At 61.7% G+C, this 16,966-nt stretch overlaps 1 protein-coding gene across 1 annotated transcript; it reads right to left on the bottom strand.

Annotated features, from left to right (window-relative positions):
- Positions 1-10,109: 10,109 nt before the first annotated feature.
- On the bottom strand, positions 10,110-15,439 carry GLI4 (GLI family zinc finger 4). Its single transcript, XM_061171907.1, has 4 exons — positions 15,407-15,439; positions 13,893-14,051; positions 13,101-13,202; positions 10,110-12,438 (listed from the first exon to the last, which is right to left on the bottom strand). Exons 2-4 carry the CDS (start codon positions 14,017-14,019, stop codon positions 11,522-11,524), a joined length of 1,146 nt encoding a protein of 381 aa, XP_061027890.1. The 5' UTR covers positions 14,020-14,051; positions 15,407-15,439; the 3' UTR covers positions 10,110-11,521.
- Between the last annotated feature and the right edge of the window lie 1,527 nt (positions 15,440-16,966).

The following is a 16,966-nucleotide window of genomic DNA, read 5'->3' as shown; positions in this document are numbered from 1 at the left end:
GGTGTCCACGGGCTCTTCACTGGCTAGTGATCATTTTGATCACACAGTCCTCTGGTTTTTTGACTGTGTGGGTACCATTTTCCCCCTTGCAACTAATAAACCATCTCGGGAGAGAAGAAAGGCTGAGGAACTGCTCCACACTATAGATTGCTCAGGAGACACAGTGACCACAGGCAGGCTAGGATCCCAGAATGGATGCTGGGTTGGAGGGAAAATGCCACGAGCACGATGAGAAGGCTCGCTTTGTTGAGCATTGTATCAATGTCCGATTACCTGGATTTGGTACCTGCACTGTGGTTTTATAAGAGAATATCGTTGAGTATAGGAAATACACACTAAAGGGTTATGGAGCCAAGAGACATAATGGATGCAATCCATTCTAAAAAGATTCGGGGAAGAAAGAATTTGTATAGATATAAAAAATTAAAAGGTACATTTCTGCCATGTGGTGTGAACTAGTGTGATTTCTTTCTTTTCCCCACTTCCCAAATTTTCTACGCTATATTCTGTTTATATAATAGGGAAAATGGGCTTTGTCAAAAGTTTTATCAAAAAGTGAAATCTTGACAAACAGCAGTCATTGAAGATCTTGTAAAACATGGAGAAAGCCTGTTTTGTTTTTAAGCCCCAAAGCAGATCATAAATTGCATACTGAGTTTGTTTTCCGATGGTGCAGATGAGGCCGACAACCACACCCCTGGACGCAGGTGGCGAATGGTTTTCTTCTGCACATGTTCCCACATGTCCCAGTTTCCTATCACGCACGTGTCGCTTCTACAACCAGGTGCCCGGAGGGAGCTTTCTTGTTCAGAGGCTACAACAATGGCTCCCTCATGGGACATGCACTGGCTTTTCTTTTCCAACAGGTTCAGGGGTGCATCTGGGGGCCTGTGGCTTGCTTCTGCTCGGGACCCCTTCCTTCTGGGGAGTGCTCCTCTCCCTCTCTTCCCCTAGATCATTCTGGAACCCCCACCACCCGCTTCTCCAGGAGCTGGGGTGAGAGAGGGCTCTGTACTCTGCAGCCCGGGCTGAGATGGTGTTAGACCTGGGGAAGGCCGGTCAGCGGTTGGAGCCTGAGGCCACATGGGGCCTGCAGAGATGAGAGGCGTGGAGGGGACAGAGACCTCTCTGACAGGCCAGAAAATCCAGATTCCTGGGGCTCCTGAAGCAGCTCCTTAATCCCGCGTGCTGCCCGAGCCAGTGCTGAGGGGTTTCTGTCGCTTGCTTTGTTCATGGGTAGTGGGACCACTCAGCTTCCAGGACCAGGCCCTGGGCACCGGAGAGCTGGCCAGTGCCCAGAGGGGCGGACAGGCTTCAGTGGTGCCAGGGCTGGGCCGGCACGAGGTGGGGAGGGCTGAACTCAGGCTGGCCTGAGGCCCCAAGCGCGCAAGTGGTCTGTCCCTCCACTAACAGCCCCAGGGGGATGGTGCAGATACCACTCAGTCTGCCTGCTCCCAGCCACACTCTCCTTGGACAGCCCTGCACTGTGTTCATCACCTCTTCTGATATTAACCCCCAGAGAGAGACCGTGTTTCCAGAGGAAGGCGCTGGCACATGGAGAAGGCAAGCACCACACCTCGCTCGGTCAAGCCCGACTGCGCGGTGCTGACAGATGGGCACCGAATCTCCCCGCTGGAAGCCAGAGGTCCCTGTTCACCACTGGTCAGCGGCTCTGCTCTGCCCATCTTCCTCCATCCAGGGCCAACAAAACAGGTGCCACGGGAATGCTGCTGCTGGTCGCTGCGGGTGCAGGACAGAAAGGTGGACGAAGCCCGCTGGGTCTTCCCAGTTCCCTTTTACTGCCCAGAGCAGCTGGGGCCTACAGTCCTGCCACAACGTAGGGGGAGAGATGAGGGGCCGAGCACAGTGGACACGCCTTCCAGTAGGTGACTGGGCGGCAGCAGCAGGGCCAGGAGGGGAGGAACCAGGTACTCTGGACCCCCACCAACAGCCTAAACAGTTACCTCTTTGGGACCAAAACCAGCTTCAGAACGCAAGAGCTGAAGCCGGAGCAGCCCTGAGCCTACTCAGTACGTGCAACCTGCAACCCGCAACCTTCCCACCTCTGGACTCCCCGCCATCCCCGGGACCCCTCTGGAGCCTCTCCCGCAATCCCACCCAAACGGGGCTCCCCGCACCAGTCTCCTGCCAGCCCACCCTGTGTGTTGAGGCTTTTCACAGCAGAGGCATCAGTAAACGCTGAGTACACGCCCACCACGCACTGCATGTAATTGTAAAAAATTATAAAAATCATAAAGCACACATAAAAATTAAAACATCTTAAAAAGATGATCTAGGGACTTCCCAGGTAGTCCGGTCGTTAAGACTCCACATTCCCAATGCAGGGGGCCTGGGTTCGATCCTTGGGCAGGGAACTAGATCCTGCAAGCCGCAACTAAAGATCTCCCGTGCAGAAACTAAAAGATCCCCCACGAGGCAACTAAGATCCCGTGTGCTGCGACTAAGACCTGGCGCAGCCAAATAAGTAAATAAATAAATACATATTAAAAAACAAAAAGATGATCTAAAAACTAGAAATAAGCTTGCCGACGCATCACAAGGGAAAACCTCCAGTATTCTGAGGGCTACTCTTAGCAAAAACAACACTCCGAAAACGCCAGCCCGACTTCCCTCCTGAACTTTCGCTCCGACAAGCCAACAGGCAGTCCAGGGGTCTCACCTGGGCGCAGGCATCCGGAGCGCCACTACGGCCACTTCCTACCAACGTTATCCACATCTGGGCCTGTGCTCTAACCTCTTCTCGCAGCCCTATAACCGCAGAGAACACCCACTAGGCTCAACTAAGCTCGCAAACCAAAACTCTCGAATGGCCACCGCCGCGCCCCGCCCCTGGCGGCGCCCCGCCCCTGGCGGCGCCCCGCCCCTGGCGGCGCCCCGCCCCTGGCGGCGCCCCGCCCCTGGCGGCGCCCCGCCCCTGGCGGCGCCCCGCCCCTGGCGGCGCCCCGCCCCTGGCGGCGCCCCGCCCCTGGCGGCGCCCCGCCCCTGGCGGCGCCCCGCCCCTGGCGGCGCCCCGCCCCTGGCGGCGCCCCGCCCCTGGCGGCGCCCCGCCCCTGGCGGCGCCCCGCCCCTGGCGGCGCCCCGCCCCTGGCGGCGCCCCGCCCCTGGCGGCGCCCCGCCCCTGGCGGCGCCCCGCCCCTGGCGGCGCCCCGCCCCTGGCGGCGCCCCGCCCCTGGCGGCGCCCCGCCCCTGGCGGCGCCCCGCCCCTGGCGGCGCCCCGCCCCTGGCGGCGCCCCGCCCCTGGCGGCGCCCCGCCCCTGGCGGCGCCCCGCCCCTGGCGGCGCCCCGCCCCTGGCGGCGCCCCGCCCCTGGCGGCGCCCCGCCCCTGGCGGCGCCCCGCCCCTGGCGGCGCCCCGCCCCTGGCGGCGCCCCGCCCCTGGCGGCGCCCCGCCCCTGGCGGCGCCCCGCCCCTGGCGGCGCCCCGCCCCTGGCGGCGCCCCGCCCCTGGCGGCGCCCCGCCCCTGGCGGCGCCCCGCCCCTGGCGGCGCCCCGCCCCTGGCGGCGCCCCGCCCCTGGCGGCGCCCCGCCCCTGGCGGCGCCCCGCCCCTGGCGGCGCCCCGCCCCTGGCGGCGCCCCGCCCCTGGCGGCGCCCCGCCCCTGGCGGCGCCCCGCCCCTGGCGGCGCCTGTTATCCGCGTCCATTTCTATGAAAGGGAGAAGACTGTTTCGGGTCAGGGATAAGTACCCGTAGTACAAGACCGCAAATATTTCGTTAACTATTAGGTCGTACATATGTTTTGGGCATATTAATCCTATTTTTAAAATAATCCTTAACATGCAAAGACCGTTGGTCGCCTGACGGCTGTACACAATCAGGCCCCAGGTGCTCTTCCCCAGCGCCTGAGCCCTCGTCTAGGCCTCGGTCAGGGCTGCCATTAGGGGGACCACGGGGCGCTCAGGCCCTACACTTCCCTGAGTGTCTGTCAACAGCAAAGCCGCCAGGTCTCCCAGGAAGAGAAAGGGCGTGGCCGCCTTGCCTCGACCTTCTGTCCCGCCCGAGACCTGGACTCTGTTCGCACTTGTTTCACTGGGCGGCCCTGGGGCGGTGAGGGCTGGGGGAGGGTGCGGTCGAGGGGGCGAGCGCCGGCATCTTAACTGGGGTGCAGGGGCCAGCTTCAGCGGGGGTCCGCGTGCTGCTCTCCCCGCGCCCCTAGCGGGGCGCGGCAGGCATCCGTAGCGTCCACAGCGCCCTCCAGTGGAAGGTCGGCTTGGCGCGGCACAGGCCCCGGTGGACCCCTGTGGTCCCAATCAGCGGAAAGGGTTCTCCCCGGTGAGGACGCGCTGGTGCCACAAGCAGCCCGACAGGGCCCTGAAGGCGCGGCCGCGCTCGCCCCTTGGTAGGGCTTCTCGCCGGTGTGGACCCTCTGGTGCTTCACCAGGTCCGACCTGCGGCGGAAAACCCTCCCGCACTTGGGGCACTAAGGCTTCTCCCCGCTTGGAAGCTGCCACTGCTCCAGAACGTGGGCTCCTCATGGGGAGGCCTCGGGGCGCACGGCCCGGTGCAGTGCTGGTTCGCCCGCTGGGGCTCCCCACGCCTGCTGGATTCTGAGTGGCTCCTCCAGCTGGGGTCGCAGCTACCGGGGCTCCCTCCTGCGCGGTCTTCCTGGCGGGTCAGCAGGCTGGCGGTGAGGCAGGCTTTGCTTCTGGGCTCATGGTCATGGTTCCTCTCTTCCTCGGGAATCGCCTGGTGCGCGCAGGCCTTGTGTGGCAGCCCTGCCCGCCCCTGTGAACCCCGATGGCTTCTGCACGGCCCGGCAGGTCCCTGGCCCTGTGGCCCGCGCCTTAGGACCTTTGTCCCCGGGACACCCTGCGGTTCTGCCCCAGAATCTGCGCCTCACTCTGAACTCCGTCCTCATGGTCTGGAACCAGAAAGGGAGGAAGCAAATGATACCAGACTGTGAACCAGAGCATGGAGAGACTTCGGCAAAGGCCGCATCATCTCATTTAAATCAGCGGGGCGGGAACAAAGAAATTAGGCCCTCTGTCTGGGATGGGGTTACGCAGGGATCAAGGTCAGGGAGCGGAAGGTGTTAGAAGGACACAAACTCCCAAAACACTATTAAAGAAAAAGAAATCCGGGAGCACTCCTAACCACTTCCAGTTTGGTGCTGCCTGATTCCAAACGATTTTTGCTCAAATAAACTTTTTTTTTAATTTAAAATTTTTATTTATTTATTTATTTTTGGCTGTGTTGGGTCTTCGTTTCTGTGCGAGGGCTTTCTCTAGTTGCGGCAAGCGGGGGCCACTCTTCATCGCGGTGCGCGGGCCTCTCACTATCGCGGTCCAGACGCGCTCCAGACGCGCAGGCTCAGTAGTTGTGGCTCACGGGCCTAGTTGCTCCGCGGCATGTGGGATCTTCCCAGACCAGGGCTCGAACCCGTGTCCCCTGCATTGGCAGGCAGATTCTCGACCACTGCGCCACCAGGGAAGCCCCAGCTCAAATAAACTCTTAAAGTTAAGACAAAATTACAAAAAAAGAAAAGAATTCTGTTAAAACCTGTCTTCCTTGAGGACTAGCCTTCAATTTCCCCTGAGATCTGGGGCCTGGCTGATCCCTGGGGCAAGGCAGCAGGGCTGGGGGGAAGGCACTGGGAACAGCCCGAGGAGGCTGCACCCTGAATGACAGATGCCAAGATCAGGACCTGTGGCCCAAGGGACAAAGACCAGGGCTCGAGAGGGGAGTACCATGTCCCTGGGTCCCCGCCTCCGGAAGAGGAGAGCCTGGCCCGGTCCCCTCGGCAGGCAGAGTGGGTGACAGCGCTGCCATCGGTGAGATGAGGATTCGTGCTGATCCGTGGAGAGGTCCTGAGGAAAACACACCCCAGCTGTGCAGATGGGGCCGTGCCCGGAGCCAGATGCTCTCCCCAAGGGCACACTGGCCTGGACTTAGCAAGGTCCACCTGGACACTCCAGGATGAGCGTCTCTGAAAGGGAAACCCGGGCTTTCCCGGGATTTTCAAATCTTCCAGCGGACTCCCTAAAATAAGGAGTTGGGAGAAGCACGGTTTGGGAACCTCGCCTGTGGCCGTCCAGGCCCTGGGCCCAGCAGGCCGGGGGCGCCCTCCTCGCGCACGGACGGAGCTCGGGCGCCGGGGGTCGAGGCCGCCGGCCACGGTACCGAGAGCGGCGGGGGGCGCGGCTGGCTGGTCGTGCGGACGGCGGGAGGGAAGGCCTGAGGGAGCCGGGCGCGACGCCGCGTCCCCCGCCGGCCCGGCTGCAGGGCCCAGCGACCAGCACCGCGGGGACTCTCACCCACCGGCCCCCGGGCCCCGGGTAGCCGGAGCCGGAAGCGCGCGCCGCGCCCACAGGGAGCCCCGCCCCGCGCCGCCGGCACTTCCGGGAGCTCTAGGAAGCTCGGGGGACCCTCTCGGGGTACCCGCGGGGGGACCCGCCCAGGGGAGCGGCCGTGGGGAGGGCTCCTGGGGAGGAGTCCCGGGGAGAGGCTCGGGGGACCCGGAGAGGCCCAGGGCCGTGGACCTGCGCCCGGAGGCGTGCGCGCGTCCCTGGAGCTGTCCGAGGTGCTGGGCTGCACTGGCGATGGGGCCTCGGAGAAGTTGTCGGCGAGGCAGAGACCCTGGGAGGGAAAAAGCAAGGGGACCCGGCGTGTAGGGCCCGGAAGGCCGTAGGAAGGGCTCTGGGGAGGAATGACGCACGCTGGCTTGGACTGAGGTGAGAACATTACCGTCCATTGCTAAGGCAAGTCCACAAACCCTGCGACCAGCTGAGGGAACTGAGTGCTTAGAAAAGAACCGCAGGGGGGAGGAGATGGACCCTGGCCTGACCACTACCTTCAAATCCTGAGGGTCCTTCCTACCAGTGAGTGCAGCCAGGCTACGACAGGCCCAGAGGGCAGAGCTGGGAGCAGCTGGCGGTGAGAGGGCAGATCCTGGCGCAAGGCAGAGCTGGCCAGCAGTTGAGGTCGCCTCTCCAGGTGGGGTCTGAGTGGGGCTTGGGCCACTGCCTGTGCAGATGCACCTGCTTGAGGGACTAGATGAGACCAGAGGTTCCCAAGCCTGGCACACTGTCAACATCACTGGGGGTGTCGGAACTAAATCCGAATTCCCTGGCTCCACCCCAGGCCTATTGAATCTGTCTTCCCTGGTGTGGAGCCTGGGAATCTGTGTTTTTCAGCAAGCTCTGCCCCCAGGAGGAGCCTCTGATACTCATTCCTCAGGGGTCTGTTTCCGGCATAACCCCTCCTTCAGCTCAGAGACCCCAGTCAGAGACCTCTGAAGAACAGTTTGTCTCACTTTCCCTAGTGGAGTTGGAAAAGTCCTGCCAGATTTGATTTAGCCTGCAGCCTTGGGTTTAAAAGATAAAGTCAGGGGATCTGACCATTGATACACTTGGGTGACTCCAGTGACTGTTTAACCATACAGCAGTGCACAGGCCACCACCGTGCTGCACATCGAGGACAGAGTTGGGTGTGACGTGCTGTGTGGAAAAGCAGCCTCCTAGATGGGGACATGTACAGCCCAGAGCAGGTGCTCAAAAAGGGTTTACTGAATGAATGGGATGGAAATAAATAAGCGTAATAAACTATCATGAGGGAGGATGTATATTTTCCAGGTGGGAAGTGGATGTTAACTTCTGCTTCTGGCCTGTGCTCTGCTGGCTCTTCACATAATGATCTCATTTAGTGCTCACAGAAACCTTGTGATGTATTCAATAGAATCACTATCGCCAATTTACCGATGCAGCTTAGAGAGGATATGGACCTTGCCCAGGTGGCATAGAAGTGAGTGGCAGAGCTGGGCTACAAAGTAGAGTGAATGTCCTTAGAAGCTGGATGCTGGGAGAGCCTGCCTTCCTGCCCACCTGCTTTGGGGCACACGGCACAGAGCAGATGAGTCCATAGACCACGTCTTGGCTTCCACCTCTGGACCATCATTCATCTGGGGTCTCTCAAAGTCCGAAACCCTTGGGATACTGAGGTAGCCCAATATGGAATGTTGCATAGCAACTGAAAAAGACAAGCGCGTGGACAATACTGGTATTGAAAACGTGTGCAGAGGACCTTATGGTTCTGTTTGCCCATCCCAGCAACCTGCAGCCAGCCATGGGTGTGACCTTGAATCAGGCTGAATGACACTCTCTGGGCCCATCTCCCTGATTACAGCCCTTGGCCCAGGGATGGACAGTGGGTGGCATGAGACCCCAGCAGGACCCAGCAGAGCCCTTCCCTGCGATGCTTCCCTTACCCTTCTAGTGGCTAAAATAGACGCGAATGGGTCTGGGGCCGCTTTGAGCTCTGCTCTGCGTCACGGGGAGAGAGCACATCCATATCAGGAGGAATGAGGCCAACCCTATGGCATTAAGTACAATCTTATCCTTGCTCGAGATGGTTAATTTTATGTGTCAACTGGACTGGGCCACAGGGTGTCCAGATATTTGGTCAAACGTTATTCTGAGTGAGATCAACATCTGAGGCAGCAGACTGGGTAAAGCAGGTTGTTCTCCCTAATGTGGGTGGGTCCCAGCCAATCAGCTGAAAGACTGAATAGGACAAAAAGACAAAGTAATACGGAACTCCTCCTGTCTGACTGTTGAGCTGGGGCATCAGTCTCACTCTACCTTTGGACTTGGACTGAAACACTGGCTTTTCTTGGGTCCTGGGCCTGCCAGCTTTCAGACTGGAACTATGCCATCGGCGCTCCTGGGTCTCCGGCATCCTGACTGCAGGTCTCAGAACTTCTCAGCCTCCATAATCTCGTGAGCCAATTCCTAAGAATACCTACCTGCCTATCTACCTATCTCTCCAATTGAGTCTGTTTCTCTGGAGAGCCCTAATACATCTTTTTTTTTTTTTCCTAATTAGAAAACAAATTTGGAGACTAATAACTTGTCCAACATTACACTTAAGTGTAGAGTTGGGCTTTAAGTTTCAAAGTCGATTCTCTTAACCATCATGCCACACTGCTTATATTCATGTAAAAATAAAAACCCTTGTATCCAACTGAAAAGTGTCCACATTTAGGCCCAGCTTTGTTGTTATTTCCCGACTCACAGGCACACGCAGCCCACTCTACACTCTGCACAGAGCCCAAGATGGATTGTCAGCTCCTGGACCCTCTTCCCTGTGCGGGGCCCTGGGAGCTCCTCACAGGACCACCTTTCTTTAGGGCTCAAGATCCTATAGGGCTTTTATTTACTTCTAAGGCCGAAAGCAGATACTGCCCCTACACAAGTGACCACTTCCTGGGCTCTGAAACGCACAGGGACCGCTTTCCTGGTGCCTCACTCCTTCTCCCTCAATGTTCTTTTACACTTGCCGTGGCCGGCCCTGGCCCCAGGTGGCTTTCTGCTGAGGCTGTCCATTAACAGTGTTCCTGACCTGTCCCTGGTTGTCGACAGAGCCTTTCCAGGAGCCCCTTTTATGGGTTTTTGCTGTATGCCTGGCGGCGTGCAAAGGATTCTATGGCCATCCTCCCAATCACCCTATGCGGTGCCAACAGACGGCTGTCCCTATTTCCAGAGGAGGAAACAGGCTCCGTGAGGGACAGTAAGTGCCTGGGCTGGCATCAGGGCAGGCAGACCCTAACCCTGGTCTCCCGGAGACCAGTGGGTCACTTCAGGGAAGAGTGTGAGGCTGGCTGGAGCCGAGGACATGGGCCTGGGTGTGAGGGAGAGCAGCCCATGGGGTTGGAGATAACGGGGTCAGCGGGAGGCGAGGGACAGTGGCCGCTGAGCTAGAGGCACTCGCAACCAGGGCTGGATAGAGGCTCCAGAGCAGGCCAGGGCACAGAGCTGGAACTGGAGGATGACGATGGCGGGGGAGGCGGGGCGTGACGCCTGTGCCTGAAACGAGGCAGGACAGTGCAGAGACTCTGGGCTGTACCCATGTCCCAGGAGCGGTCAGGGGTCGAGAACTATAACGTCCTGTGCAGCCAGATACTGATAAACCTGGGCAGCCACAACGGGCAGAGAAGATGCCCTGAGGAGTCCTTGTCTGGGTCCTGCCGGGCGTCCCAGGTTCCCGGGAAGTGCTGAATGGATCAGACGGAACCCTCGAGAGAGAACCGGTCCCAAGCCAGCAAACGCAAATGCCACTCAGCCCATCTCAGTGGGCCCCACGCGACAAGGGAGGACACAGAGCCTTTGCTGAGTTTACCGCCTGGCACCGAAGAGCTGCAGCTGGGGGCGGTTGATTCCACGCTCCCCTCCTCTGGGCAGCCTTCCTAGCTTGCACGCCTGCTGCTCAGTGGTCTGGGAGCTCCCGCCCTGAACCGTCACCGAGGGTCTGCCGGGCCACCTCCAGGACAGTCTAGGACAATGTGGAGGACCGCTGGGCTCTGCTCTGGGGCTGCCCGCTAAGTCCGGTTGTGGTGCAGGTATCCGAGTCCAGCCTTGGTGCTGAGGCTGCAGGATGACCCTTCTGGAGCACAGGCTGAGCCGCCGCTCCCCGGAAAGCCCTGGGGGCTCTGCTCGCCCACTCCGCGGCCTGGCTGCCCAAGGTGGAAGCTTCACGATACCCAATAGCCGCGTGGTATTAGGGACAGGGGACTGGGGAGAAGGCGGGTGTCCCTCGTCTTCCAGGGCGTCACAGTGCACCAGCAAAGACGACTCAAGGGGGTGTTCTGACCCTCGTGGGGGAGTCCAAAGCGCTTGATGGCCTCGGGGCCCTGGGAGTGTAGCCTGGAGAGGAGGGGCAGCCCAATCACAGGGCTCTCCATTGGGGTCACTGGGAAAGAGGATGCGGAGGCGAGGCGGAGTTATACCCTGGAGAGGGGCCGGGCAACTCCTCCATGTGTGGTGCAGGTGGGGGGGGGGGTCCCAAAGCTGTCCAGGAGGGAGCAGGCAGGCAGGCAGGCAGAAGGCGTCCCCACCCAGCTGGGCTCTCCCCTTTACCACAGGGGCTGGAGAGCTACCGGGCAGTCATGGCAGATCTGAAGCCGGCTACAGACAATGCCCAGCTGCAGTTGCCTAGACCTGTCAAGCGGGGAAACCCCTGGGCCCCCCGCTTCCTGGGGCTGGAGGCAGCTATGAAGGCTGGGCGGGGACACCTTCCACTGAAGCCCGCTGGCCTCAGGCAGCCACCAGTAGGTGCAGAGGCAGGGTGAGAAGGCAAACAGAGCAGATCCGAGGGCTTGCTGCAGAGAGAACATGCTACACACATTCTCCCAGATGCATGAGGGAACCAAACCACCAGAGACTACAGCCCAGGGTGAGAGCGGGCAGCCCGGCCCCCCCACCCAATCTGGAAACCACCCGTCCTGGGGTGCCTGACCCCGCCCTGGCTATGGCTCTGGTAAGTCACGATGCCCGCAGGCCTCCGTCGCTAGGGCACACGGTGGGCTCTGCCTTAGGTCCCTCACTCCTCCACCGAGAGGAGCCCTCAGGGATGGGGGGCAGCCACGTGGCCTTCCTCCCGCGTCCATCAAGTACACAGACTTTATTCGGGACACGCACGAGACGCCGGCTGCGCCAACCAGGAGGCGCGAAGGCAGGAGCCCTCCGCAGGAACTCGCCTCGACCTCAGGCTGCTGACGCGCCCCCTGCGCCCGCTACTCTCGGAAGTGCACCCTCTGGTGCTGGATGAGCTGGGAGCTCTGGCCGAAGGCTTTGCCGCAGGCGCCGCAGGCGAAGGGCTTCTCGCCCGTGTGGGTCCGCAGGTGCCGGAAGAAGTGCGAGCGGCCGCGGAAAGCCTTGCCGCAGTCGGGGCACTCGTAGGGCTTCTCGCCCGTGTGGATGCGCTGGTGCTCGATGAGCACCGAGCTCCAGATGAAGGCCTTGCCGCACTGGCTGCAGGCGTACGGCTTCTCGCCCGTGTGCAGCCGCTGGTGCCGTACCAGGTTGGAGCTCTGGCTGAAGGCCTGGCCGCACTCGCCGCACTCGTACGGCTTCTCGCCGTTGTGGATGCGCAGGTGCTGCGTGAAGTGCGAGCTGTGGCTGAAGGCGCGGCCGCACTGGCCGCACTCGTAGGGCTTCTCGCCCGTGTGGATGCGGTGGTGCTGGATGAAGCCCGACCAGCCGCGGAAGCGCTTGCCGCACTCGTGACAGGCGTACGGCTTCTCGCCCGTGTGGATGCGCTGGTGCTTCAGCAGCAGCGAGTTGTACTGGAAGCTCTTGCCGCAGGCCTCACACCTGTGCGGCTTCCCGCCCCGCGGGCCACCCTGCCGGGCCCCGAGGCCCGAGCCCCGGCCGAGGCTGCCCGCCAGCTCGGCGGCGCGCCCCGGGCCGCCCTCTGTCCCCGAGGCTCCCTGCAGCCCGAGCGGCCCATGCCAGGTGCCTCTCTTCTGGGGGCGGGGCCCGGGCCCCGGCCGCTCCAGGCTGCACTCCTGCCCAAAGCTGTCCCCACACTTGGGTCTACGGGGAAGGCTCCTCGGAAGGGTCCTGAGCACCCCCGGGTCCCGGTGCGCCTGGTCTTCAGGATCGCGTGGCTGGGGAGACGACGGGGCCTGCTCGCGCTCCAACTCGGGATCTGAAACGGGCAACGGGAGAGGCGGAGAGCACTCAGCCGCCCACCAGGCTGTCCCTCCACGGGGACCCCCGTCCCATGCCAGATGACAGGACCGGGGTGAGAGCACACAGGGTGTGTGTGCATGTGGAGGGGGGGAGGCCTGACAGGAGATTCAGACACAGAGCCAAGCAGAAAAGCCCCTGATCCTGAGGACGCTGCCCACACGGCCCCGAAGCTGCTCCACGGACCCCCAGAGGACACCCCAAGGGCTGCTCTAGGGGAGAGAGGCGGGGGTGGGGTGGGGAGGGAGAGAAACGAGGAGCTGAGGGCCTGGATGAGCGAAGCCCCAGGGGAAGGGGATGGGACCAGAGCTCGACTTAGGGGACAAGTGGAGGCCGAGGGCAGTACACAGGGGGGCCAGGACGACTCCCTGATTGCTGGCCAGTGGTGCCAAGTCAGACACTCTAGCCAGACAGGCAGGTGGATATGGGGGTCTGCGCTGCACTCACAGTCCAGAAAGTGTCAGCAACAAGACCGGGACTGAACGGGGGGAGGGGCTGTGGGGGACAGAAGTGAGCGCTGAGCCAGGGACAAGTAGGGCCCCGGGGCCTGGCAGCGGTGGTGGGCGGCCGCAGGTAAACGTGCCTCTGGGCAGGGCCCCGCAGCAGGTTCCGCTCGCTCACCTGGCCAGCAGATGTCTCTGCCAGTCTGGACCTCCTCCACGTCCCGGAGATCCTCCTCCTGTGGTGGCTGGGAGAGCACCTCAGGGCTGCAGCCGGGGAAGCCTGGGGGTCACAGTGGGGCTGGGGCTCATCTCCCCCTCCTCTAGAATGGGTCGTACCCCCCAACACACCTCCTTGCCCTCTGGAGGCTCGCTGAGTGGGATAGAACACATCTACCTGGACCCTCGTCCTGGCTGTCAAGAGCTTATTTGTGTCCTCGACTGTGAGGGGAGTGAGGCCAGGCCTCCTGTGGGACATGGGGCATGGAAGGGACCCCGGACTCCCTGACGGCTGAGTGTGAGCAGGGTCCAGGGGCACCACACACCACAGGGCTTGGACATCCTCCCCGACCAGTTGTCGGCTATTTCCACACCTGGACACCCCCAGATCCTGCCGGGGGGCAGAGCAAGGCTGGTGGCTCCATCCCTGCAGGTCCCTGGGGGTCCCCACCCAAACCAGCTTGCCCAGAACTCTGGAGACCATTTTCCTGGCATGGGATCAAAGGCTCGGAGAGGGAGATAAGGTGACTGACTCCTCTCACATAGGCCTGGCCATCGAGGCTGCTTTTTTTGCACCCCTCGTCCCCTAAAGAAACACACTCCAAGGGACTGTCCTCTAGGGAGCCACTGCTCACACAGCTCGGCCCCCAGCCTCAAGCACTGCTGCCCGAGTCCCGACCCAAGCACCAGGGTGCCGGAGCCCCAGCGCCCAGTGAACTGCCTGCCTGCAGTGACGGTGCAGGGAGGCAAGTACCATGTTGATGGCCGTGGAGGTGAAGCTGGGCCTCGTGGTGGTGGTAGGCTCCAGGTGTCTCCGGTGACTCGAAAGTGACAGTGGACAGGACATGAGGGGGCTCCTGACCGTCCCCCAGGGCCGCCATCTTCCCCCAAGGCCTGCTGGAGGAGTGCACACCTGGGAGCCGGGGAAATGAAAACCACGGCGAGATGAGGGGGTCAGAGGGATGTGCGGGGTGGGGCCGATCAGCCACAGGTGAGCTGGAGGCTCCTCCCCCGGGTGAGGGACTAAACGCCAAGAGGTAACCTGTGGGGCCCACAGTGCGAGGCCACCGGGGCCCCTGGTGTGTTAGTTCCACCATGTGCACAGCACCAGCGCACCCACACGAACTGAACCCAAGCTCTCCTCCCAGAAATGCCTGCAATGTCCTCCCAACCCAAGGCCTTGCCCACGGAGAGAAGCAAGCTGGTTCTCCCAGAAAAACCTCCCCCATCACAGCTGGGGGCCGCTGGCCCTGGGGAGGGCAAAAAACGGAACCTTGCCTGCTGGAGCAGGAACGTCCTAGGTTAAATCTTAACGAGACATTTCCAGAGAGGAAAACCCCCCTCAGAGGCTGCAGGCTGGGACCCCTCGCATCCCAGCCCCGCCCAGGGTGCTCCGAGCCTCCTTTGGGGTCAAAGATACTTTTCTTTAGTCTGGTTTGCAGGAATAGCTTGGTCTAAAATGAGGATTTTTCTTTCACACTTCCATGAAGTAGGAGGCCTTATCTGGGAGTGAAAAGGGGCAGGGGAAGGACGAAAGGTAATGTACATCCAATAACGGTGCAGACAGTACCTGCTTCAAGGAAGCAGGGAGGCAGACGCCACAGGGCTCCTCACCAGTGGGGGCCTCCTGGGTCAGCCCCCGACAGACCTCAGCCCCTAATGATGGGAAGGATCACCCGCAGCCAGGTAAGTGGACACACGGTGGGGCTGCAGTCCTGACATCAGGGTATGCCACATCTTAAATATCTGGGAAAGGGCACGGTCACCCCTAGCCGGGCTGTCTGAGGGGAGGTGGCGGTCACAAAGGGACGCCAGTTCAAACGTCCACGCTGCTGCAACAGGCTGAAGGCGGAGGGGACACAAACGGCACCGGCCCAGGAGCAAACCCTCCTCCACCCCCGCTCCCAGCTTGGAGCCTGTGCGCCGCCGGAAAGACCCCGAACTCGGGGCGCTTGGCAGCGGAGAGCAGGGTGCCCCGGCTGAGTCCGGCCACGGACCTCGGGCCAGGGGCAGCTCTGAGCCTCTTTTCCATCTGCAAAGTGGGCATCACCACAGCTCCCGTCCCTGGGGTTCCGGGCGAGTGGGGAGGCGCCCCGCAAACGGACACCCGCGATCGTCAGGGGCCAGTGTGCCCCCTGCGTCCCGCCATCCGCGCCCCCCACGCCCGGCCGAGGCCAAGGTCGTGGCGGCTGCGGGGACAACGCGCGAGCGCGGGCTGGGCCAGGGGTCCCCCGCAGCCGCCACCACCGCCGCCCGGCGCCCACTCACCTTCCGTACGGTAGGTGGCCGCCCGCCCGCCTGCCTGCCGGCCGGAAGTGCTCCCGCGCCCCGCCCGCCCGGCCGCGCGCACTTCCGGGACGCTCTAGGTCCCCGGAGGACCGGTGCCTTGGTGACCTCGGGGGCGGTGGGCGGGGCGCCTCGGGGGTGGCGGGCGTGGGCCCTCGCCAAGCGGGGCTGCCCCACAGGTGTGCGACCCCGTGTCTGCGGCCTTTGACCACCGCAGCCTCGCTGAGGGCCTGGGGCCGGGAAGGTCCCTTCGCGTGCCGCGGACCCGCCTGTGCCCTCTCAGCCCAGAGCCCGGAGCCCGTCGAGGCCGGCCGCCCCTTGTTCGTCTGCGGAGCTCGCGGTCTCCGGTCCACACACTTCCAGGGCAGCGCGCGTCTGGCACGCATCCCTCCTTGCGGAGCGAGGCTTGGATCTCACACATATTCTTTTAGCCCCTGGAATTCTCCCTTCCGCAATATGAAAAATTCCACCCAAATCATCCTTGGAGGGATCTTTCTTTCCCCACGATGGACGGCCATCATTTGCTGGGGAACTTGCTGAAGACATTCTTCCCCCCTTTTTTGGGGTGTCTCGAATACCCCCTAAACTGTCCTTTCATTGAAGTGTGCTCCCAAACTCTAGGGCCTGAGGGGTGTGTTACAGATGTTCCCAAAAGCTTTCCGTGGAATTCTTCCTGAAAACAGCTGGAGGAGGATTCCATGAACCTATCCACCAGGGATGGACGTCCAGCAGGGCTGCGTGCCCACGGCTACCCCTGAGCCTGGGCAGGTAGAGGACAGGAAGACAGCAAGGGCGGAGCCACAGCCCCAGGCCTGAGGATCTCATCAGGGAGGAAGAGACATCTGGTCCCAGGGCAGATGCCAAGGCAGCAGAAAAACTGGATGATCAGGGACGTGTGGAAGACCAAGTGTCTGGGCGGGGGGGGCCGTGCTTGGTGGGTGGTGAGACCAAGATGAGAGCTGGGAAAGAGGCTGAAGCACACCTGGAGCTGGAGAAAAGGTGCCTACACCTGGAGCAGCTGATTCCCACCAAAGACTAGAGGTGGAGATAGTGGAGCCACCTGCTCAACCTGCCCCACTCCCGGTGGACCCCCGTCCTGTAGGTTCCGTAAGAGTTACCCCCTGACCCCCTCTGCCTGACCTGGTACCAGGCCCTGGGCCACAGGCTGGGGTACAGTGTGGAACAGGACAAGTCCCTGCCTCCAAGGGCTAAGGAGGTGACATCAGAGAAGAAAGGGAGGGAGGAGGGCAAGCTAGTCACACAAAGGCTGGAGGTGAGAGCGTTTAAAGCAGAGGAGCATGTGCGAAGGTCCTGAGGCATCGTGGAGTGTCCCCGCGGATTTGGAAGACTAGGCAAGCTGGAGTGTGGTGAGCAAAGGGGGGACAGAACAAGCTGGACAGCGGGCTTGAAGCCAATTTGGAGCCTGGATTTCATTCTTCTTGCACCAGGAGCCACTCAGGTCCCGAGCAGGGGAGTGAGGAGTGCATTTAAGAACAGTTTGGGGCCGTGGGGAGGCAGGAGAGAAGGGGAGAGATGGGCTAG

Source organism: Eubalaena glacialis, chromosome 17 (assembly GCF_028564815.1).
Source record: "Eubalaena glacialis isolate mEubGla1 chromosome 17, mEubGla1.1.hap2.+ XY, whole genome shotgun sequence".
NCBI classification, from domain to species: Eukaryota; Metazoa; Chordata; class Mammalia; order Artiodactyla; family Balaenidae; genus Eubalaena; species Eubalaena glacialis.
Note: the sequence above shows the minus strand (reverse complement) of the source record. Positions and strands in the feature narration are given on the sequence as shown.